This window comes from Aulostomus chinensis, chromosome 12 (assembly GCF_037954235.1).
Source record: "Aulostomus chinensis isolate RoL2024-O1b breed Wild chromosome 12, RoL_Achi_v1.0, whole genome shotgun sequence".
In the NCBI taxonomy this organism is placed as follows: Eukaryota; Metazoa; Chordata; class Actinopteri; order Syngnathiformes; family Aulostomidae; genus Aulostomus; species Aulostomus chinensis.
In genome coordinates, this window is record NC_141331.1 from 5064822 (window position 1) to 5090851 (window position 26030).

At 41.7% G+C, this 26030-nt stretch overlaps 1 protein-coding gene across 15 annotated transcripts in view; it reads right to left on the reverse strand.

The window, feature by feature from the left end:
* Positions 1 to 26030, reverse strand: part of LOC147251807 (partitioning defective 3 homolog B-like) — a 268899-nt gene that overhangs the window by 134588 nt on the left and 108281 nt on the right. For all 15 annotated transcript variants that reach the window (XR_015118686.1, XR_015118684.1, XR_015118681.1 and 12 more), the window contains 5 exons: positions 21784 to 21937; positions 15607 to 15701; positions 9746 to 9816; positions 3071 to 3154; positions 1533 to 1658 (listed from right to left, as the gene is read on the reverse strand). Coding sequence is in view for 9 of the 15 variants with exons in the window: in XM_086219749.1 (XP_086075875.1) it covers positions 1533 to 1658; positions 3071 to 3154; positions 9746 to 9816; positions 15607 to 15701; positions 21784 to 21937 (530 nt within the window). In the remaining 6 variants the exon portion in view is untranslated. The remainder of the gene's footprint in view (positions 1 to 1532; positions 1659 to 3070; positions 3155 to 9745; positions 9817 to 15606; positions 15702 to 21783; positions 21938 to 26030) is intronic.

Consider the following 26030-nt stretch of genomic DNA (forward strand, 5'->3'; position numbering starts at 1 on the left):
AGGAACATCTGCTCTCAAATGAATCTTGAACAAATCTGTCCTGAGAGGAACGGGATGGAATGAGAAGACACACACACACACACAAAAGCCAGTTCTCAGGCGCAGCTCTCCCAACATCTGCCAAGTGTCTCTTCTGCTGTTGTGTGTGATGGCAGTACAACGGTTATATAAGCCCAGTGACAATGGGACGGGGAACAAGACGCACAGAAAGACAGCAGGAGGCACGACACAGGCTCGGGCCCAATTCAAAAGCTTTACATCCACATACACGTCAGGCTTTTTGGTCATATACTTCATATGCAGTTTAGTCACCAAAACATACAATCCCGTTCATCAAGTGCACTCGTTAAAAACTACCATCTTTTTTTTGTTTTTTTAAGAAATTATCATATTAGTTCCAACCGATGGGCTAAATGATGCGATGATATTTTTGTTCGGGAATAATAAATGAACACGTGTTGCTTTTATTACTTTGTGTACTGTGCATGACTCTTCCTGCATACTTAAACACAATCTATAAATTACTGTTCATTTTTACATCATCATCATCCCACTTGATCTCGTCCAGATTTAATCCAGTAGAATCTGATCATTTCAGTCTGATCTAAGCCAAGGAGAAACATTGTAGTCTGATTTAGTCCATGAAAATTGGCCTTTTCTCTTCTCTGTGAGCCTGAATGGGTCTGTTCAGGTTTTTTTGTGCAGTCTTAGTCTTTTGACTAACATAAATATTGTTTTTAGTCACATTTTAGGTGACTGATCATTCTTGGGTTTCGTGAAATTTTAGTCAATAAAATCTGGACAAGGGGAAGTCAACCAACATTTTCACCCGATGTTTTTTGCTTTTAGAGGTTTACAAAAACTGGAAAATCTGTCCTGTTTCTTCTCGTATTCTTTTTTTCCGTCTCTCTCTCTCTCTCTCTCTCCAGTTTTTATTTTAACTTTATAATTTCAATCTTTCAGTGTGGTGAGTTTTAACATCAACATTTGTCTGGTTCCTGCCTCACCAGCACATCACTTATTATAAAACCTACACAGTTGTTGTGTGCTTCATGTATGCAAATGAATAAACAAGTTCAATAAAAGTAGAGTTCATGGCAGAACTGTTGAATTTTAGATTGAACTTTTCTGGCATCAAGTGCAAAGGTTTTAATAATTATGATAATAATTGCTGAGCCTGAGATACCGCAACATTCTGGATCATTTTTAAGTAAATGTCTTCAAATAAATGAATTCTGTGTGTAAGTAAGAGGAGTGTCAGCACAGATCCCTCACTTCTATCTATTCATTTCCTAACTGCATTTCGGGTGAAATTCCTTTCCTTTCGTACATTTGCAGAATACAATTTTACAACTGCACCTTTCTTTTTCCCCAGACAGGCAACTCAACAGGTATGTTGGAAGGTGGTGCATCAATGTTGATGTGACTGTCTTTTATATGAAAGACTTGCTTTTCCTATTCAAGTGAATCGCCTCAGTCGGGCATTTTCTCAGTCCTGTGTCCAACACACACACTGGTGGAGCTGCACTCACTGGCTAAAGGTCTTATCCATGAGGTCGGTGTTGTTGATCCTGACGATGCACTCATCCTCCTGGAACAACGCCTCCTTCCTGGAGCGACTGTCCTCCTCCACTCCGCGGATGTAGAGACCAAGAAACCTATCAGGAGAGTGCATGAGGAAGGGAAGGCGGGTTACGCGCTCTATTAAAAGTTGGTATGCTTACATCACATGCATGTGTATGCATGTGCAATTGTTAAACTGTACGGATGAGTGATGTGTCTTCTAGAGCGCTGGCAAGGGTGCTGCAGGTCAAATTAACACATTCTCTGTGCTTACATGAGCCACCATTAAGAGATAAAAGCTGTTGTTAAGGTTAATTAGCGTGGGAGCAGGACTGTCACAGGCCAACTTGTACATAAAAAGACAGAGAGGTAGGGCAACAAAGACAACATGATAGACAAGCATCAACACACACACACACACACACACACACGAGTCATGACAGACGTATAGAGAAACAAATGATAGGGGGAAAGATGTAAAGCCATTCAAAAAGAGACAGCCTGTGAAACGCCAGGAGAGGATGGAAGGTAGACAGACAAGGGTAGGCAGGGAGAACCAATCAAACAGACAGCAAGACTGTTGGAAGACTCTGCATCTTTAACTTGTCTTTCTTCTCCGACACACACTCAGCTTAATTATACAGAAGCAATGACACACACTAAAACAACGAAACTAGGTTAAGAGGGGAAGGAGTGATGGTAAATTGTGGAAAGAAATCAAGGAGGTGCTCAGGAGGGAACAGACAAAGAAAAAAAAAAGGGAGACGAGAGATGAGAGAAGACAGGGAGGGAGGGAAATGTAAGGAGGAAATTGGCAGGGTCAGGTGAGTCATGAGAACAGCCATAAAAACACATCCTGCCTTCCTTTAGGAAATCCCCATGCACTGTCTGACTGTCACACACCCCAAAAAAAGCCCTGCATTGCTGGGCAATTTTTTCTGCATTTTCTTCTTCTTCTTCTTCCCGTTGTGTGCGTGAGAACGTGTTGTTGCCAGATTAGTGTGTAAAGTATTGCCCGGAGGTGAAAGCCTTACAAGTGCACAACATGATTCCAAGAATATTACTCCCACCGATAAATTCGGACAGGCTGAAAACTTTGCCACGGTCAAATGTTTCATTTCGGTCCTCATCAATTATTATTGATAATTTGCGATAAACACATTATCACAGAGAACTAGAGATACAGCCTTGCAGTCCATGTGGGCGTCTCACGGTGATCTTGACCTCTGACCACCAAAATCTTGTCAGTTCATCCTCCAGTCCAAGACGACATTGGTGCAGCAATGGTCGCTAACAACACCGGGACGGACGGCATGTGCACGCGAGGTGACCGTGACCTTTGACCTGAGAAATCTCGTCTGTTCATCTTTGAATCCCAGTGGACTTTTATGCCAAATTCAAAGAAGATGAGATTAAATATCACATTTAGAAGAACAGGATGGACGGAATCTCAAGAGTGAGTGAGCAAGCGAGTGAGTGAGGGAGTGAGTGAGGAAATAACACTGACCGTCCACTGAGGGATGAGCAGTAGGGAACCACATGGATCCCAAGGGGACTGTCCTCTCCCAGGATCTCCACTGTTCTGCTATGGCTAATCACACAAACAGACACACAATGGTAGAAAAACAAGATATTTACTATTTGTTAACCACATTAATCACATCACTGGGAAGATATTTTCTGGACTATGAAGAATTTTTGCATTTTTCTGTCTTTCCAAAAGATTCAGATTCTTTCTGCCTATATATTCCGACCACTTTCCATTGAAAGTTTATAACAATTTGCAACCCTGCTGTCTGATGTCAGAAGTTTAAATATGGCACAAGATCAAAACAAGCCTGAGTACACACAGTAGGTGATGTAATGACATTACAACAAAAAAAGCAGTGTAACACAACAGAGGGTGTTACACAAACACAAACCCACACATACAGAACAGAAAGGCAGCTTTCATGAAAATGTGTCTCCCCTCAGGAACGTTTTTCAAAACTATCATCCTGGATTGATACGTCGCTTTCTGTGAATGTTTCCTTGTCCTGAGAATCCTTTTTTCTCCGAGGATTTCATCTTCAGCAAACCCAGTCCTCGGAGAAAGGAAAAAGTCTCTCTATTAAAAGTCAACAAAAGTACATACTGTTGGTGTTGGTGTGTGTGTGTGTGTGTTTGTTTGTCAGAACTTTTTCGTGTCACCCATCTCTATAGGTTTCTTTCTCTCAATCTTTGGATGTCTCCATTTAGTTTGAATTGTTCAAGTGTGTGTCTAATTTGCATTCTGGCTGTGTTTAAATGTGTGTGCATGTTGAAGCCTTTGTTTGTTTGATTAGTTAATCTATCAGAGCACAGCCATTAATCCTCCCCTGACCTTCTCTCTGCTCCCTGTGTGTGTGTGTGTGTGTGTGCTTTGTAAGTGAGTTTGTCTGAACTTAGTTTTGTGCTCTGTAGTTACAAGCTCTTCTGTGTCTGCTCATTTTGTCTCCCTCTCTCTTCAGACCATCCACTCATCCCATAAACACAGTGAAGCGAGAGCTACAGATGCTGATAAACTCCACAGAGAGAATAGTTGATGAACAAGGGAGAGACACAAAGCACAGAAACAAGTTCTCTTCCAAAATATTTGTCTCTCACACATAGACAAATAAACAAAGCTGGTGCTGCATCATCGCCACTCGGCAACTTTTAGTTAATCCAGACAACAGGAAGCAAGGGATTGTGAAACAGGAGCGGTGAAGGTGAAAGAAGAGTGAAAAGTAGAGAGAGAGGAGGGATAGAAGGAAGAGGGCAGGGAGGCAAGGATGGAGAGCAAAAAGAGGAATGTTAGGGAAAGATTAACTTCTTAATGGCAGACAAAGGTGCTTCAAATCCATATAACAGTACTTCTAAGCAGGTTTTACTTGTGTACTGTTGGAAAAGCAACATTAAGTGTAACTGGCAGAACTCCTCTACTACAGATGGGTGAGGAAAGGCGTAACAGAGTCATTCAATTAAACGAAGAACTCTCACTCCTTCATCTTGGAGGAGCAGCGGTTGGATCTGGACACCTCCCTGTGGACGTGGTCCTGCAGGAGACAGGCCACAGAATACTCTCGAGGGATGGCGGATGCTGCCAGATAATAAGATGGGAGTAGCAAGTAGGACTAAGTTGCCGAGCATGGAGACACCCCAAACCGGGCAGACAGATCAGCAACAGATTTACTGGAAAAGAACACATCAGCACAGCGCTAACTCTGTCTAGTGAGTTAATATGTGGCATGAGAGTCTGCAGCTGAGCTGGAGGCTTGGTGAAGCTCCACTGAAGCTGCCTGCTAACATCAGCCTGACACCTCTGTAGGCGTGTTTGTCTACAGGTTCACAACACAGCTTATAAGACAAATAAAAGCACTTCAAAATTGACAGGTGTGGTACAGTAAACACCAACACATTTTGTGCCCTAGAACCAAATGCTAAAAATGGTTAATCTGGGGGGGTGACCTTATTTCAGGAATTTATCCAAAAACACTTTCAACAATCCCACACCGACCTGGAGACGAGGGAACCGGACATTCAAAAGTGCAAACTCATCCCTGCACCATTTTCAATTTGAAATCAAACTGCTTCGTACCCTGTAAAATACGTTGACAAAGCTAAAGTGGAACGTCATTCGTCTCCCCCCATTTGACGCTTAAAAGCGTTCCAAAAAAAAAAAAGCTGATTTTAAAATTCTTACCGGTTAGTTAAAATGACAAGATAAAAATTAAATCTCTTCGTACATGCGGACTCATCTGAGCTAGACTTTGGGCCCATCCATGCTATGGATGTTGAAATCTTTCACTTTATGAATGTTACAAAAAAAAAAAAAACATCCCAACAGAATTAATTCTCCAGAGACCCAGATTATCTGTGCCAAATTTCATTGCTATTCATCTAACAGTTATTGGGATAATTTATTCTCAACCACAGTGGTGGGCCGACCCACTGACCTTCCCATCCTCAGATCCACACAGTGTGGCGAAAAAATTATACAAAGAGAACGGAATTTTGAAAGGAAAGGACACAGAGAAGGAAAAGAATATATAAAAAAAAGGGGGAGGGAGAATGAAGGTAGGAAATTAGTCTGGTCTGGAAGAGAGATATTGTGAAATTAAGGGAAGAGGATGCACTGAATTAATTAGACGAAGCTAATGAATAGTATTAATAAGGGAAGAAAAATAACATCCCCCATCCCTTCCGACAACTCTGCCTCTGATCTCTAACACTCCCCCTAGAACACACATGCAAACACTTGAGATCCATTTACATTTCCTTTTTGATTTTTTTTTCTTTTTTTGTGAGATGTTTGTCAGGCATGCATCAATGCAAAAAAAAAAAAAAGAAGTAAGGGTGAGAGGGAGGGAAAATGGACGAGACTGGAGAAAAGGGAGAGGGGGAGAAATGAAAAAGAACAAGAGACAAAGAAGAAGAGCCAGATAGAGAGAGAGTGAGAGAGAGGAGATGAAGAGAGCAGGTGTTCTCTTTATCCACCTGCCACTTCCATGATCCTCGATATGAAAGACTGAAACACAGAGGAGAAATTGTCAAAGGGGGGGGGGGGGGGGCGCGCATTACAAAACCACTCTTCTTCTCAATGCATTTCACCCTCTCATCCATTTTCTAATGGATGAGAGGGATCCATCCCTTCCCATGCTCTCACACTCCTTTCAAGCTGGTCTTTCAAGTGCGGGCCCCCAAATATATCAGGAGAGAAGAGAAAGCAGTGAAAAATTAGCAGTCGTGCCCAAAGTTAAGATACACAAATAAACCCGTTCATACAACGAGCACTCAGCTTAGCAGCGTTAGCAACTAGACCTCATCAGTTGCCTGGCATTGCCGGGGTATCCGTCAATGTAGAATCATCACACCGTCATTAAAACACAACGCCAACTCACTCCGTCTCCAAAACTCCATAGAAAACCCTTTTAACAGGGAAAAATCTGAGAAACCTCAGGGTGAGCAACAGAGGAGGGATCCCTCACCCAGGACGGACAGACGTGCAGTCGATGTTGTTACAGACAAGAAAACAGTTTATAATGCAGAATGTGGGAAACATAGGGGGCATCAAAATGTTTCTGTGTCTTTCATCCATCGCTTGCTCACTTGCCATTTTGTATGTTTGAAAGCAGTAAAACCTACATTTGGGGGGGGGGGGACTGTCACCTTCCAACAGGTGAGTATCCCCTCACATGGCTGCCACAGCAGTTCGCAATCATGACCTTTTCGGTGAGTTCAATGACAATGACTCCCGATGGTGGCAACTACCTACTACAGGCGTTCTCTGTCTCTGTCTGTTGAAGGTGAAACAGTGACTTGCTTGACCGAGGTCATCACTTTCACCCCGTTTATGGCCTCAGTTCAGAGCTGCTTCTGCTTTCAGTTTCCGTGCTCTTGGGTCCCGTGATGCAGTCGATCGCTAGTCCCGCTCCCATGCTGACGTCTTTCTCACAAAAGCATGACAGCCCGACACCACATGGGGCCGGATACTCCAGCGCTGGGTTGTTCAGCGCTTGATACAACAACCCTGTCAACCATTCACGATGACGGCGCAGGTGCTGGGATGACCGATAGCACAGGACGGGAGCCGGAATCTTAACAGGTGATTAATTGGAGTGTGAGTTTCTTAAATGTTGACTACCCTCGAAAACCCATTTCCCATCCACTTCGTCTTGTTCATCCAGTGAAATATTCACTTCTTCACCTCCTCGTTTCTAAAACACTGCTGAGACAGAGCATTGTTTCACAAAGACGCATATTATGCTTCCAAAGCTTTTCAATAAACCAATTTACAGTAAATCTGTTTCCCTACATAAAAAGGACATTTTGATTCAAAGGCAATGAGTTTTCTGGTGATTGTGCTGTGTGGTTAAAGTTATGATGAGCCATTAAAGGTGGCTTAACACTCAAGGTGGGGACAGCAATATTTGTAGATTTATAAACACAGCAGCAGACCATCATATATAACCACACACACATTCATTTAGTGAATGCTTTACTGTTCCAATATCTATAGCTCATTCCTGTGCTCATTTTGGACTTTTTTTGCAATTTCAAGGATCGTTTCCCTGGTGACCATAAAAACCATTACATCACTTTTACATTACTTACGGCTGAGATGGTTTCTGTGTGAATGTGTGTGAGTGTTTGTGCATAAGATATGCATGCATAAAAAAAAAGAGAGTGAATGAAATGAATGTGAGTGGCTTAAATAATTATGTTTACACTCACTGCAGTGAAGTGTGTGTATTACCGGAGCCATTAAGTGTGCTAAAACTATAATTTTCAAAAAGCATCCTCCAGTTCACTTCCATTTCTCTTCAGGATTCAAGAAAACTATAATGTCCCTGAGGGGCAATTTGCTCTGCAGACAGTAGTGGAACACATATATACATTTCACACGACACAGCACGGATCCATATCACCTACACTGATGCCATGCATCATGGAAATGGAAAATACTACTCCTGCCAGTAGTAATACTACTATAATTATAACGTAATTCTCCTGATCATTTCAGGTGGCGGGATTGTGTGGCCTAGTAACTTAATGTTGTGATCATGATATAGCCACGGAACAGTTATTGCATTTATTGCTCTGCAAGACCTAGTGTCTCTGTGCGATGTGTCGATACAGATGGTTGTGTGTGTGTGTGTGTATGTGAGACAGTGTGTGTGTGTGTGTGTGTGTCCATGCGCGCTCTGAGATCTGTGGTTACAGCTGGTTGCTATGGAAAGAGGGTAAAACATCTGCAGAGATTAGACATCACTATCGAAATAAAGCTCTAAATGTCCCTCAATAAGACCCATCTGGAAAAGATCTACATGTGACTTTGAGCTACTATTTATGAATGGACTGCACACATACTGAAACGGACAAACCTTCTACCGACCTTCGAACAGAAGAAAAATTCACGACGCTACATATTTGAACACAAGAAACTTGTTCGCATTCAACGTTTGTTTTTAAGGGAAGTATCAAATACACTGAAGTACTTTTCTTTGTGACGGAGCAGAGTGTTGTTGAAACCGTGATCGGTAGCGGCTGCTACCCGACAGAACTGTCAGCTAATGATTAAAAATGGAGGGCAGTATCTGAGAGCTAGTGTGTACAAGTATTGAAGGGTTATGAATTTTAAAGAAGACAATTAGAGTAGGATGACCACAACATCCCAGCTTTTCAAATTATAAATTTACCATAGAAGTGATCAGGAATATATGGGAAACAACAGGAATACATTAGAAATGTAAAGGTCATTATGCCAACCGTATTTACTTTGTCATACACAAACATCAGGTTTTTCCATTCTCATTAAAAAAAATCTGCATGCAAACATTTATATTAGATAAAATACCAGCGATTTGTGAGTAAAACTTTCATAGATTCTCTCACTGAACAATATATTAATATTAATATAGCATTAATATTAATATATATTATTATATTTAGTATTTGCAGTTTAACTTAAAATATTCTGTGAGACAGTTACCGCACAATTATACTTGTCATACTGCAGTAACAGAAGTACCCGGCCTACACATTTTTCTCCTAACTAACACATCTATTACATGTACAATCACGCCATGTTCTCACTCTTTATTAAACGTAACAAGGCTGCCACCCAATCCCTCTGACCTTCATACTGCCAGACACAGAATAGCCTGTGGAAGCCCGTAACACTTAAAGTAAGACGCTCTCATTAGTGTTTTTATGTGCGTTATGTGCTCACGCCTGCCTGTAAAGAAAAGCAGATGCAAGTGTGTTTGTAGCTGTTTACTTATTGGCCATGTGTGTATGCCGGTCTACAAATGACTGTGTGTGTGTGTGTGTATGTGTGCGCGACCTTGTTTTGGTCTTTTGTAGTGGGCTAATGATGTGGGGTCTCTGTACTAACTGTAGGGGCCTTGATCTAGATTTGAATACAGCTTTTAATGAAGAGAAAGTAGGACACAAACACACACACACACACACACACACACAAACATCAATAATGATGTATGTAGAGAATAAACCGCACTCACAACTACATCACATGCAGTGGAGAGAAGGTATCACTTCCTGAGCTCATAATCAAACATAGTATTGCAGTTGTTCATTTTTAGTACATTTAATTGAAAAAATGATTCACTTTTAGGTCTGTATCAGTGCAGGAGTTCAAATGCAGCACACCAACACTGACCTGCCATTGAGGGTATATTTGACTTGGGGTCTGTCCACCCCTGCTGGCCTCTCCACAGGAGGACTGGCTGCCTGCAGAGAGCACACACAACACATTTCCTGTTAGTCGGTGACTGGCATTTGGAAAACACACAATAAAAAGACCTGATCAAGCACCAAGAACACAGCCAAACTGGCAGAAAGTTCATAGAGGAAGCGGGAAAAAATGATAAAGGTAATGTGAATACAAAACAATATGTGGGTGGATGAACAGATAAGCAACACGAATCAACACAGAGCTGTAAATAATTGAGTAAATGGAGCAATAAAGGATCTCCCTCGGTTTTGATTTTGCTTTTATGTGCTATACCTGAAAAAAAGGGAATGAATGTGGGGAGTAAAACAGATGATAAAATGATGGATGGATAATATCACTGGAAACACCGTCTGCCATTCCTGGTTGTCCAGACTCATTCAATACAACGTAGTAAAGACTAAACAATATCTAAATTAATATATTGGGAAATTCACTGCATTTTAATCGTATCTGAATTCTGGCGGGGAAAAAAATAAAAAGTGCAGTTCGGTCCAAATTGTTGCAATCAGAGTCATGAGACCATGTGGCTCTTTGAGCTCAGGCGTGGGTCTCTACTGTAGAGTATGACAGCACAGATTTGTGAGCATATGCAGTCAAACACACCGTTCAATAAGGCTCAATACTAGCTGGACACAATAATGGACTCTTTACATGACCTTTCACCTTTGACCTCTCCCCACTATTGCCAAATGACCTACACCACCTGTCAGAGGAGGAGAGAGGGAAGTAAATGACGACAAAAAAAAGAAACTGAGAACAAAAGGCGATGACTAATTAAATGAGAAAAAGCCGACGTGAGAGAGCAGGAGAGATTCAGTCTGAGGCGAGAGAGAGAGAGAGAGAGACAGCGGCTCGCAGAAGCACCGAAGCCAGGAATGAGAGGAGGTGGAGGGAGGTGAGAGATAGCAGTGACTGACAGCCTGCACATACAGCAAGCATATGTTTGGTGGCTTGGAAATCAGTTCGTCCAGCCAAGCAACAGATGTCGTCATGTGGGCTTAATTAGTAACAGGGTGACAGGTAACATTAATTACCCTAACCTCTTTGTCATACCCACAGCCATGATACTTAAATTGGAAAGTCTTTCAGTGCTTACTTTTTTTCTCTCATTTAATACAAGTATATAAAAAATGAGTCTCTATGAGCAAGGCCAGGAATACAGCGTGCCACTTGTCAATAAAGACTAACCTGTTACAGGTACGGAACAAGGAGTGTCACATTATCAACGTTAACCTCACATTACCGCATATTAATTCAAGTTTCAGATATAACAGGAAGTGGCCTGTTTGAATATTTCTTTCAAAATTTGAGCTCTTCACTCCTCTACTACTTTTAAATAATAAATAATAATAATTTTGATTTCTATAGTGCCTTTCATGATACCCAAGGACACTTCACATTAACACAGAAAACAACAAGACAACACATTTAACAGGCATAATCAACGCTGGACACTCCCTTCTGTCAGATACAGTTTTGATGAATTCTACCTTGAAAAGTCACATTGCCTCTGGTTGGGTCTCCCAAACTGTTTTCAAGGCTAAAAGATATTCTCTGGTGCTGGTGCTAGCCTCTGGCACTGGTGCTGGTGCTTGCCTCTGGTGGTGGTACTAGCGCTAGCCTCTGCCGCTGACCTCTGGCGCTGGTGCTAGCGCTAGCCTCGGGCGCTGGTGCTAGCGCTAGCCTCGGGCGCTGGTGCTAGCGCTAGCCACAGGCGCTGGTGCTAGCGCTTGCCTCTGGCGCTGGCCTCCGGCGCTGGCCTCCGGCGCTGGTGCTAGTGCTAGCCTCTGGTGCTGGCCTCTGGTGGGCCGCTATTGCAATCATTGTACTGCTTCATTGTTTTTTCTTCTTCTTTGTACTGGACCCTCACCCCTTCGTCACTCAGTTCAAGCTTCATCGACTGAGAGACTATTTCATTATTTTCTCAAATTTTGTCAAGCAAGTGAATCATTTATACTGCCATTTGTCAATCTGTGAGAAATGACTAGTTTTATTTTGGAAGAAAGTAAAAACATACTGACAAAATTATAAATATTTATTAAGGACAACTGCAGAGAAAAAATACATAAAACATAAGTCTGCTAACCTTGGACAGTTAAGTCAATACTTGGATGCATTAGTGGCCATTCAAAAATTAGAGAATAGAGAAAGAGAATTTCCATTTTAACTGGATGATGGATACTCCTAACTTGACTAACTGTGAGTATAATAAATGGGCTGCAAGCATTTGGTCTTCTCAGTCCAATCTCATAATTGCCAAAAGGGGATTAAAAAACACCAAACTTATAGTGATATTACTAATTACTGAATAATCAATCTAGCAAAGTGTTCCCTGAAAACACTCCCAGAGTGAGTATGATTAATTAATAGGAATATGTGAGTGTATTTTGTTACAGACATTATTGTCTTTTTAGTGAGACTGAATGAAAAGACTGTTGAAATGTCACAGGGGACAAGCCGAATGTTCACATGTATGTAACACAAGCGTCAGAAAGCATACCTTCTTTTCCTTCATGGGGTATGTGTGGAGCTGTGGAGGCCAACTGCTTCATCAAACTGTCTATTTAATTCAGTTTTTGGTTTTTTGTTTTAGACTAAACACATTAAACTCATGTGACGGACCAGCTGTTTCCATCGCTGTCATTGTCACAGATATTTAGTCTCCCGACAGCAGCAACATATCCAATACTAGCTGGTACTTAAGATTAATTACAACTTGTCCTACCAAAGGTAAATTCTAAAGTCCTTTCAGCATCATTTGTTGTATGTGGCTCTTCTTCTATGCTGTTGTTACAGACAAAGCCGTGTGTCATGGTGCCTGTACTGCCATCTTCTGGTGGTATTGCGCAGCCTATCTTATTCGGTGCCTAACGGTTGATGGGAAACACACCTAATGCGCATTACGTAATTTGCGATATGTCAACTATCAATCAACAGTTCGGTTCAAATTTTCCAGCCAATTAATCAGAAACACAGAGAAAACACAGAGCCCCTGTTGTGTTTCTTCATTTTTACCTGTATGCCCCATTCATTTAACATACTCTCAGAAATCGACTTCATTTACATTATTATATACATAGAGAGGCACTAAGGGGATTGGAAAAAATCCAAATACAAAAAGTAGACATTCACACAAAGCCCTCCAAACACAAACTGGCAAACAAAATTATTTCTCTGACAATCACGCACATACACAAGTACACACGCGCAAAGGTAGAGTGATAAATAAGTACTGCAGCCTTATTAGCCCCAGTAGTATTCCTGGCAAGAGCAAATAGTCCCAGCCTGATTAGCACCTTGTAACTCACCTGCATCTGTGGTGTGTGTGTGTGTGTGTGTGTGTGTGCGTGTGTGTTTGTGCAAGTGTGTCCATTTTCTCTAGCATGAAAGAGAGCGAGAGAGGAAAGGAGAAAGTGATTTTGTGGCTCACTGTACTCATTTGTGCCTGGCATTTAGAACGGAAGAGCCGCACCAGTAAATCTTACTGGGTTGAAATTAAATAAATGGAGGGGGCCAGGAAGTAGGAGAAAAGACAGAGAGCAGAAAGGCAGAGAATTACTGCAAGAACAGTACTTTCTTCCTCTCATCGCTCTCGCCGAAAGGCCAAGTGACAATTTGAACAATTACCCAGAGCCATTACCTCTATCTGAACCTGGCTGGTTAAGAAGAGATGGACAAGTGGCTGAGTAAGAATGTGTGCTAGTGAGAGACGGAGGGCGACAGTCACAAAGACAAATACAAGAGACAGTGACAGGAGAGAAATGATGTATAGAGGAGAAAAACAGAATTCCTTCACCACTATAACCTCGTGCCTTTTCTATTGAGGCCCAGCAGGTGTGGGTCCATGCTGATAGTCTCCACCAGCTGGGACAAACAATGTGAGGAGGTTTTAGGCATAAAATGAATGGTCAATGAATGATGTAACCAATTACCAAACATATAATTTATGTCTCTATTATGAAGATGTCCTCCCTCCATCAACGACAGGACAGTGACATTTGATATTTGATTCAATATAAACCAGCAGGAACCACTGGGGGGGGGGGGGGGGGGGGGGACATACGTATAAACAATTTCACTTTGTAACTTCTGTGGTTCAAATTTGACGATTCAAGGTTTGGACATCAGGATACATAACATTGGACTTTTAGGATGAAATGCTGATATTTTATAACTGATTTAGCTGAAGGGGCCGCATGGCTCAGAGGTAAAGCGGCCGTCTAGCTACAGAAGGGTCGCTGGCTCAATCCCCTCTTCCCTCAGTGACCGTGTCCAAGTGTCCTTGAGCAAGATACTGAGCCCCTAACTGCTCCTGATGGTCCTGAGACGGACTGGCGACCCGTCCAGGGTGAACCCCGCCTCTCACCCAATGTCAGCTGAGATAGGCCCCCACCCCCGCGACCCTTAACAGATAAGAAGTATAGAAAATGGATGGATGGAAGATTTAGCTGATATTTACAGATATTAACTGTATAAAAACAAGTTGATATAACATCCACCTTTTGTGCATACTGGAAAACACATGTAAACATTGCAAATTTTAAAGAGATGATTTCTTTTGCCATAACATTTGGAAAATCATATCTATCATTTTCATCAAATATATATATATTGTTATAAACAACAGATTATAAGCAAAAAAGAAGAGACTGAAGCACAATTGTTTTCCTCATCCAACCTCAACATTAAAAAAATGAGGATTATCTGCAGAATACCTGCCATATTATCCTGTTATATATTCATGCAGATATGGAGGAGGTAACCAAACCAACTACAGCTGTAAGTTAATATTCTAAATTTGAACATATCACTGAATAAAAAAAAAAAAAAAACCTGAAAATTAATATTCAGCTGTGTGGAAAAAGCAATGCTATCACACTTAGTGTCACTCCTGAGTTCTCATGTGAATGTAGGATGTGTTTAGAGGCCGTGGTGACCTGTCCTGCACTGAGTCAGCATGAATACGACAACAGAGGTACAACATATTTATCTGCAGTATAGCCACAAACACGTGAGGTCATTCTCAGCGCTACTATGTAGGGAAACTCGCCACCTTAGAGAACCAATCACGTTCCCCAAAAGAACAAACCCACGCAAACAGGTTGATCAGCAGGGATTTTGATCGCGGTTAAGAATGTTTGTCCAGGGCTGGATCTCCAGGGAAGAAGTCCCTCCACGCTGGAGGCCAATCAGTGAACTGGAGGGATTTGCTGTGTCCAACGTGTAAAGGGAATATGAAAGCATAACACTACAATAGCAAGTAAACCTACACCTAAAAGTAAACAGCGAACTACAGTCAAATATAAGAGTGTGATTTCACACAGAGGCGTCTTAGGAAAGACAAAAAAAAGTCATGTGAGGGGAAGAAAGCGGAGAAAACAAAACACAAGGGTAGGAGAAAAAAAATTCAACTGGATTTCAGAAGGCCCTCACAGCAGTGTTACTCATGTGGGAGGTTATTTTAAATATCAATGCATCAGCACAGAGTGATAGTCAAATGCAGTGTTTCCAAACTAACAGTTTTCCTAGAGAACAGTTAAAAGTGGTGGGGAAGGAGAGGGAAGGACAGATGAGAAAATGAGAGAGGGGCAAGAGCCGACCTTTTGCCCCTTTAAGGACATGAAGCTAAAGGCTGAAAAGGAGAGAAAAAACTGAGAATCATTTGTCTTAATTAGACTAGTTTGATGAGACAAAGCATGTCTAAGATAAGAAAGACCATGAAGGCACTGAAAGACATCTGACCCCCCCATACCTCCTGTGTTTCCAACTACATCTGCACGTCTTACCATCACAGTTGTGTCTTCATGGAGGGAGGGTTTAATCTCTGCTGCCTGAGGACTGAGAGCTGAATCACTGCTGCTCCTCACCAGCAGGGGAGTGTCTGTAGAAAACACACACACACACATTATGTCTAAGAGATCTGGCCAATAATAAGCTCTAAACTACGCATTACTTTTAATTTTCATGTTTATGACAGAAACGGCTTTGAGAGACTTGTTCTGAAAAAAGTCTGACCCTAAGTCAAGCGATGCAGTCGTTAGCTTGTTGACAGCTAAGCTGAAATCACTCCATCTCTCATTTACACTCTTTCACAGCCCTTACTCTTGTCATTAATGTTAGGTTACCCCCAAAATATAAGTCAGACCAGCTTTAGATGCCATTAACCCGATGTCTAATACTGAGCAAGGATAAAAACCAAATTTGCAACACACAAATTGACATTTAATCTGCTGTTTTTTTGTGTCAAGCTGCGCTCCTCCTGCAAGCCTGCCTTTCTTATAGTCCAGCATGATACAGCGTTACTACCTCCCATCGGACGGCTAATGGAAAAAGATATGACAGAGTAATGCAGAAATGGTGAGAGAAGAGAAAGTCTCCATTTGCACAGCTACAAAAAAACCACAGTCAGTTCCTCTGATACAGAAACGAGTGTGCATGCACCTGCGCATACACACACACACACACCGATTTGATGTACACTGTCTGAAAATTGTAAATATACTATTTTTATTGAGTCACAGTTCAGGGGAAAAAAATGGGTTTCTAATAATAATCTTTTAGATGACAAGATAGTGACCCGACGCAAGTCATGTCACACAACAGAGAAGAGTTTGTGTCGCTTTATCAGTGACATGATGAGAGAGGGAAAAAAAACCCAGAGGAGATGAATGCTGAAAACATTAAGTTTAGGAAATGAATTTCCAGCATTTCATTACAACAGTGAAAGCCATCAGTCCAAGAAGTGCACTTTCAAACAATTTACGCAGTGTAGATAAATGTGTCTGCAGGTGTATCTGTTGAGGTATTTCAAAGTATTTTGTCAAATCTGGGATGTACACAATATTAGGAAGACCTCTCAGTACCACCCACTGCAGTTCAACGGCGCTGCTGATGACAGTCCCCCATTAGCATGAAAATAGATCAACACCTCAAACAGATTCAATAACAACCGAACTTCATAATGCTTGTGGAGGGAGGATTTATTGCTGGGCTGTTCTATTAAACTGCATTAGTTCTGTGTAAGTGTACTTGATAAATTGCCTCATGAGTATCCCGTGTCGACATTGCAGACTGTGTAATGAGAAAGAAACAAGTAATGTCGTTATTGTCTGCGTGTGTCGCTGCTTGGCGAGTTTGGGCCCATTACTTTCCCAGAGGGGCTCGGAGCACCTCTGGTGGAGCCGAGCTTTTAGCACCACTTCCTGGTATTTGTATTTCTGGATTTAGAGTTCATAACCTTTATGTTTGTGCTTTACTCTTTTGTAAGTGTTTTGTTGCTGGTGGAGTTGTCACGACAGTTATCGGGAGTTGGATCCCATACCACTGACCTTACACGGTTGTTGAAACCAAATTTCCAAAATACTGGTGTACATCAATAAAATGAGTACATTTCAAAATAAAAATCTACTGCCCACAGCCTTTCTCAGAGAGGATTAAAAAAAAACACCTTCTGGGTTCATCACTCAGGATCCCTTCCCTTGCTGCAGTGTCTCTTTAGTGCACACGCTGATGTTCATGAGTCAAAACGGCCAATAATAAGTAGCTGAAGCAGAGATCTGTGTGTGTATGTTGGTAACATATGATCATGTCTCCCTCTTCACATCTCATCAGCCCACTGCATAAAATCATCATTATACGGACGCTGATGGATGAAGCACGCTGCTACTGCCTGGGTTACTGCTGGAGCTCAGAGAAAAAGTGAGATTGAGGGACGACTCAACGCTGCAGGAAGTTATGCTAGGAGATTACGTATAACACTAGCTGTATTACTATGATTTGTGTAGTACAATCTCAATTCTCACATTTAGCCTCCCCAATCGTAGGACCCTCCAATTCATATATACATTAAGAACACTGTCATGTTAGCCTCTATAGTTCCGCTGGGAACGGTGAAAGGTGGCAGTGGGGCCGCAGGGAAACCTTATATGAGTGAATTACTCAGAACAAATGACAAATGATATTTGTAGGGTCAGATATTGATCGTAGCAAAGCGGACCCTCGGTGCTCTTAAGGCTGGCTGAGGGTATGGATTACATCAACTCCTAATCAATTCATCTCTTCAAAGACTGACATTGAATAGGGAGGGACGGGAGGACAAAAGGAGGTGGACAAAAAGAAAACTGACTGAAAAACAATTAGCTCAAAAACAAAATGCAAATACAGGACGCGTGACAAAATCATCAAGAGCAAAGGTGGCGAAGATGCTGGAAAACATATCAGTGAAAGAGAAAAGGCAGGACAGAATATCCTCAGAAATAAAAGGGAATTACATCAAGTTCCATCAATCCAATTTTCCACTGAGCTGTTACATTTCACTTCCCTGCAACACCTATTTTCACAGGTTTCTAAAGAGTGATGCAGGCTGGTCAAGACATGAAACCAAGAACAACCAAGAAACAAAGAAAATGTTCCATTGTATAAGGAACTAGCAGCCTAATGGCAAAGTAACGATTCTGTCAATGTGTACTTCGTTCTAAATTAGTCTTCTAAGTGTGATTTAAATAAGGTGATAACCTCACCCTGTTTCACTGCAGTAATCCTACTTTATAAAACTGTTGATAGCTCATTACACAAATCAATTACCACTGTTTCAACCAGTTATTACCAACCTTGCTGATCGTCAAACATACATTAAGTAAATATTTTCCAAAGTCAGGAGTCCTCATTTAAAAAGTATCACATTACCATCAGGTTCTGTGAAGGCGCTGAAGCAGAAGCCGGCCATTTTGACTTTGTTATAATCACTCAGCTCTAACGTTAAACTGTGAGCTCCTGACAGTTCACAGACTGCAGTTAGAATACGTGACCTACCCATCTGAACACCAGTGGAATCCTCTGTAACTCATCCACATGAGTACGACACCTCCTCTTGCTTACTAGACCCTAATAATCTTAACACAACTGGCAAATAGAGACAGAGAGAACACAAAGGGTGATCGACACTTTTGACCAATACGTGCGTTTAAAAGCTACAAATGGAGTAAGCGGCAAAGGAAGGATGAATTGGAGAGACAGAGCAAGACAAAGAGAGACAGAAACTGGGAGAAAGAGAGTTGTAGAGACAGCGAGTGAAGGAGAAGCTGTTGTAGTAGAAAGCAAAACATTCTCCAGCGATAGAGGCCTAACGCTGACCTTCTCCCACTGACAGTAATAGTCTCCAGAGCTCTGTTACCTCTAATCTCCCATGACAGTCACACATTACCTCTAATCTCTGCTGCCAGGCGACCATTCTGAAACAGACTAAACTTCCTGTCTTAACAGTGTCTGGATCATACAGCTAAGGCCTCTGCACGACTTAGGAAGGTTAAAAGAGCTGAAATATCACTTCTGCTATTACTGTTAAAAGTGAAGCTAATGGTGAAGATGCAGTTAGGACTGATGGTGACATGCCCTGAACATGATATTGTGATAAGAGATTCATATCTCAATGTTTTGAAATGTCCTCTGAAACACTTGTTAAGTGTTGGATTCGACCCTTTACTGCATCACACCAGCATGACTCAAGTCAACGCGTTGTGTTTGTTTATTCAAGCTTTCTCTTCTCTATTCTTGAGTGTTTCTGTTGGAAAGATTTGAAACCTGCACGCAAAAGGGAGGGAATCAGAATGAAATCTGTAATTAAACAAGACAATGTTCATCCTATCCAGCATTTATTCTACGCGACACGGCACACAGTTCTATTGTAAGCGACCTACAGCACATATCTCATTTTCATATCTATCACATATATCCACTATATCGCCCTCCCATGGATGCAATCCTTCTCATGGTTCTCGATTCAGTTTGGGAGTTCCTGGGCTCAATAATCTGCTGGGCATCTTTCATAATGACTTGGAAGTTTCAACAAACAACACAAGAATGTGATGTAATGAAACCTGCTCATGGAACACAGTTCAAAATAGCAGCATGATCACATTTCATTTTTCAATGACATATTAATGACATTTAGAAAACAACCTTGACAGATTGTGTTTAAATGTCAAGCATTGAACTCAGTGGTTTGTGAGGACTGTGCAACAAGCAGATAGAGAATCTACAAATCATCACGAAAGCAACTGGAACCTGTGATTAGCTGACAGTGAGAGGCAGCTTAAAGTAATGCTTATCCTTTGGTTAACAGCAGGTACGGTACACACAGTCTATCAGCTATATGATTTGTTATGTTCAGACTGACTAAAATGTGGACCCGGTGCTGTGACAACTCTAAGCCCTCAAATCTACGGTACCAGTGCTGAGCAGGCACTTCACCTGAAATAAGACAGAAAGAAGTGACGGAAGAGAGACACAGAGGCAAAGGCAGAGAGGACAAAAGAAAGAGTAGCGAAAAGTGGGAGACAGGGAGATAGAAAGGTCATGTGGACAAGTCTGAGCTAGGTTATAAAGTAACCAGACGCAGACATCGGATTTTGTTCAGCTGCCTGACAGAACACATACGCTTCCTGCCTTCCCTTGCTGCTTCTCCTCATCCTATTCCTTGTCCCCCATCTCACCTAAGACCCAGTTATGCCTTCCCCACAGTCTCCATCTTGTCTTCATCACGCCCAACAGAGATACTGACCATCACACTTTAATCTGTGCAGTAATTAAAAATTGACAAAATGTCATGTACAAAATAATGCATGTTGTAGGTGGACACCATATTGTCGGTCTTTGACAATGTAATGTTACCGTTCTGTAAACATCTTGATTATTTTGTGTCTTTTAGTTCACCATTGAACAAAAAAGCAATAATCAGCACAACAGTGCTGCAGAGGGCCATACCACTTGGTGGCGGGCGACAGCATGTCAGGGCAACACTCAACTGCTCGTACATACAAAATTGACAAAATGCAACGGTAACAAAAGAATAGGAGGGAATGGAATACCACACATGTAACACCTGAAGTACACTCAGTCCATCTGTGATGCATATTCAGCGGGGCTGAGTGGTGCATCAAAGCTGCTACGCTGCAGGATCTGTCATTAAAAATGCCCGGAGGACCTCGTCATTGCGCAAAGAGGACAGAAAAATTGACGTCCCATGGAAAAAAAAAACCTGAGATCCATCATGTGAGATACCTGCAGCAAAAAGACTGCTTTTTTTTTCAGTGTACTACAGAGTGTGCCTCCAGTTTCCTCAACTAACTGAGAGGTCTGGCTCATTTTTCAACTGAAGATAACACCACATCAACACCTTGCACACCTCCATTACACCCATGGAGCGACAAATATGTCAGATGGAGAGTGGAGAGCAGTAGAAAAAAACTGACCTTTTCAAAATCACATCCTCTTCTGTGTACAATAGAATCCCACTGAGTGCTTTGCTGTACTTGCGTCTAACCCAACATTACATACTTTTGCCGCCAGTAGGGGCATAAACCCTAGCATCAACCTGAACATCATATTTCCGCCCCACTGAAGCTGCTTATTGTCTCACATCAGCTGTGACACAAAGGTCACAGCTAAAAGATGAAAAAAAGTAGCAACCAAATAATGTTTTTCATCAACAGAGTTCTTTGCATCACTGAGAAGACGGTGGGGAACTACAGCAAACACTTTAGACTAAACGTTCCCAGCAATGTCAGACACAGAACAGAGTTGACCTAGGCTGCCTCACCTTCAAGCGCACAATACATTTTACTTTTGTAATACCTTGACAAATACCAGAGACAAACTATTCGGAGGTCATCACTCTGTCTCTGGAGAACACTGAGCTACCACATCATCTCTTGGGTCAATGGGATGGATGTAGTTTGTTCCACCTAAGATAAGCCAGATGTCTTTTTGAATCAATCATGGGACTAATTCACTGGAACAATATAGCAGTAAAAAGTGGAACAGTAAAATATGTTCCAGTGAAGAAGAATCATCTGATGAAGGACTCAAGGAGCAAGTTAGGCTACAGGAAAATTGTAAAAGTAGTTTATGATACAGATAGAAGTAAAAGTCCTTCAACAATAGGGTTCCAGAAGTGTATTACTTACTTGACTTGAGAGCTGATGAAGTGACCTCAATCTCCCCTCCTGTGACTGGCTGGAAGACGGAGAGCTCAGACTGGTAGAGTTCAGGGCTGGGAGCATGGCTCGTGTTAGCCGCACTCCTCTGCTGGGCTTCCTGCTCTTCATACACAGCCATCAGCTTTAACACACACACACACACACACACAAAAATAGAGCAGCAGGTTATTTTTCCATTTAATTCTCCAATTCATGCATTATGAACATTGAGTGAGACAGTGCAGCAGCATAAATTTGGTTCAAACATTCTATTATCCACTGGTGGTTACTGTTAGTTCACTACTCCCTATTTTCCTTCTACTCATACTGAGAGAAAAGCAACATCAGTGTACTTCACTCCCAGTAATTGTGTTTCCACTGAATTTTCAAAAGTAAACGGTGGATATGTTGCATTAAACATGTTTCCATCATCTGGTTTGAAGCAAATAAAATAGGGTTTACAATGCCGTCACATGATGGATGTACAGGCTACGTTATATGTACAGTACGGCTGCCTCAGGAACAGCAGATGAGCTGTCTCCAGCAAGAAGTGGAGTGATAACCTTCTGGAAGAACCTTCAGTTGGACAAGTTCTGATGGTTCTTAAGTAACAGCTAGTATTGGACATGTTGCACACGATAAATTCTAGAATACATTTTTAAGAGAAGCCCCCAGATTCAGATACACGAGCGCAGTACAATTAAAAAGAAACAAACTACTTTTTCTCATTTTAGAAATGTGGAAACTCCTGCAAGCATCCAGAATTATCTGCAGGTGTGTGACTACTACTGCTGTATGACCGCAGACAGAAGCAAAAGAGCAATGCTAGGAGACACAGCACACAGGACACCATTTTACAGTTTTTCATGACAAAAAGATAAAAACACCCCATGAGTCATGTTGACTTAAAGCCTTTTAAAGGCAAACACTGGTTAAATGTCTGTTTGTTTATGCACACAATCCGTCTGTTACCTTGTGGATGAGGACGCTATAGAGGACGTCCAAGGAGCCCAGCATTCCTGTGACAGTGTGTGTCTATTGTTAAAATACTGCCTCCATTCGAGTCTCTCCTTTGACTGTGCGCTACACCCTGCTAGCTCTAACTGTGTTATATAGTGGAATCCCTGTCTATTGAGTCTGCGTTTAGCTTAACATAGCACAGAGCTTGTCAACAGTGTTCTAGGAGCCTCCACATAAATGCTGAAAAGACCTCTGTGTGTGTGTGTGTGTGTGTGTGTGTGTGTGTGTGTGTGTGTGTGTGAGATATCTATATTGGCCAGGAGTAAAGAAAGGGGACTTTGCCAGTAAAGCCAGAGGTTTCCTGCTACACTGATGCGAGTCACCACACTGTGACATTTGTTGTCCATCTCGTCTGCATTTGAAGGAAAAAAGAAAAGAGCCGACATTATGAAATGCAATTCAAGAATGCTATGTAATGCTAACAGTTCAGAGTGAAAGTCTGTGCGACTATAAAGTCTGGGGATGGCATCTTTTAGGAGGATCACTGGCTACTTAGCCAGATTTTTAAGGGCAGCTTTCATTTGGGTTTTGTGTAATCAGGAAAGTAAAATACACAAGAAAGGCGCCAGTGTACCACAAACTATTCATGCTGACACTGCAAATGAAGAGCTAAATGTTGATGAGATGTTTCTTGTACATGATACAAGCAGCAAATACTGAAACCCCCAAAAATAAATAAAAATGTTCATCTTGAATTCCTCTGTGACTTTGCCAGGGTGACAAACTAAATTATCCTCTATACCTTGGATTCCAAGAACGCCACTATAAGCAAGTCTGTTTTTCAGAGTCCAGTCAAATTTTATTTATACAGCCCAAAATATGAAATCACAAACTGCCTCAGGTGGTTTTAACAATCCATACAAGTTTATTTGAAAAGTGTATGTCTGTGTGTAGATAAATAAAGACTGCGCACTTTCTTCTTGGCATATTCTCACCAGGCAAAGAGCAGAACAGCCCAGAATTATACAATATCACACCTTTCTCACAAGCCATATCACACCAACTCTTCAGCCCCACTGATGCCTCTCAGCATCAGACATTTTTCTTCCGTCACACTATCCTACCTTCTTTCCTGTTATTTCTATTGTAACAAACCTAATTTCTCTCCAACTTGCCTGTTTATTACTAATGAAATAGTTTCCAGTTCCGTGATGATACACCATAAATTTCTAGACCGTTAATAGGGACATTTTTTTTAATTTAATCAATTGTAATTAACAACATTGCTGATAACTTTGAAAAACACTGCAATTGCCATGCTAGTGAGATATGGACTTGAGTGAAAGTGTTCCTGATGTGTGATTATCAAGATTTGAGAATACACCAACAGGCTCCGGCACCACAGACACAGTAGCAATAACCCCAGTGGCACAACGAAGGCGTGGTAGAGGTGGGTCCGTGACCACACCCATGTCCGCCCCGGACAGCAAGGAACCCAGGTCCTGATGTGGCTGACAGTGGGTGGGGGAGCTCTGCTGGCTTAGGTTCAAGCGCGTTAATGCCACAGAGGAGCAATTCTGGAGTCTTTGACCGTGACAAATTAGGAGGAAGGTTTTTGAGAATGTAGTTTTCTGTTTGGGTTGCATAATTAGTGAAATTACTCACAACTTGGCCTACTGCATTTCCAGACCGCAGGAAGACACACTACTTGTGTCAAAATACAAGTTTAACCTAAATATTGAGGTTCTAGAGATGTCCCGCCTCCACTTTGGATTCTACAGACTTATGAAAACCACTTACTACGGTAGAGCCCCACAAGAAAATCCCACCAAAACATTTTAATGAGTTTTCAAATGAAAATGAGAGTAATGATCTAAAAAAAAAAAAAAAAAAAAATCATTCCATCTGTTGTCGAAATTGCAAAATCAGTCAAAACAATCACAATTAGACTTCTGTTTTTCTAAAATCATACAACTCCAATTCCTAGGCTGTCTCACTTCAGCGTAAACAAATCGAATGAAGCATTACACACATAAAAGCTCTGCTGAACTTATATGCTGATGTAAATTTCATGGAGGATAGCCAACCAAATTCAGTGATACAGTTTTCAGTTTTGGCCACTTTAACTACGATTTGAAACTTCCACACAGGTTTATCTTTCTATCGTCCCCCTTTCATATTTGCCTTTACTCACCTCATCCTATTCCTGGTACGCTCACGTCTGAGGTTCAAAACCTTGTTTTGGCTGGTTAATTACAGCTTTCTCATCGGATGCACGAGCATTTATCACTTTTGCTTTTGGTCAAAATCCTTTCATGCACGATTGGGACATCTAATCGTCCAGCAGCTACAAGGATGTTAATAACCTTGGGACCGAGGAAGATAGGAAAAACTACAATGGACAAAAGAAAAACAAAAAACAGATCATTTCAGTTCATCCGTCTTTGGGGAGTTCAAACCAAACTAATAGCTTCCAGAAACACAAACACAGAGGAGGGTGGCAGAGGTTCTTGAATAAGAACATCTGAGACAATGACAGGAAGAAAAATGGGCAGACAAATTCAACATAGCTTTACTGAGTCTCTAAAAAAAAAAAAAACAAGTGGAAAGAAAGTAGAGACAGACAGATGAGAGGGTAGAGGACTCTGTTCTCCTCGACAGGGGACTCAAAGACCTGCCAAACAAAATGACACTGCAGTGTGAGCATATATGAGAGAGAGAGAGAGAGAGAGAGAGAGAGAGAGAGAGAGAGAGAGAGAGAGAGAGAGGAGAGATGGAAATGGCCATGAGCAGTCAGAGACAGAAAGGACAAACGAATGATAAAAATAATGAAGGAGAGTGAGAGATGTGCTGTACTGTCACAATCCTGAAGGATGATGTAGACTAAGAGCAGGAAAAAAGCAGCCCTAAGAGTCTGAGAGTGTCACCGTGTCAAGTGTTTGAGCAAAGACGTGACCATTTCCAGCAAAATTACAACTTATTCACAGCAGGCTCAGACTCTCGCCACATCTGCCTGAGAAAAGGTGTGGCGTTGTGGGCGGGGTTAACCAGCCTGGGCACGCCCACTTCACCACTGTGCGGTCGTATTCGATGCGTTACCTTTTATGCTTAATTATTAAAAGTCCATTTTCCATTCGTCCATTATGTGTTGGTTCACTCACATCATGACACGGAGGTCACAGCAGTACATTCACACGTCAGCTACAACTATTAGCTAATTAACTCATTGCTCTGACACAAAAGGAATCACTTCATGAGGACAGAGCTCAGCTTCT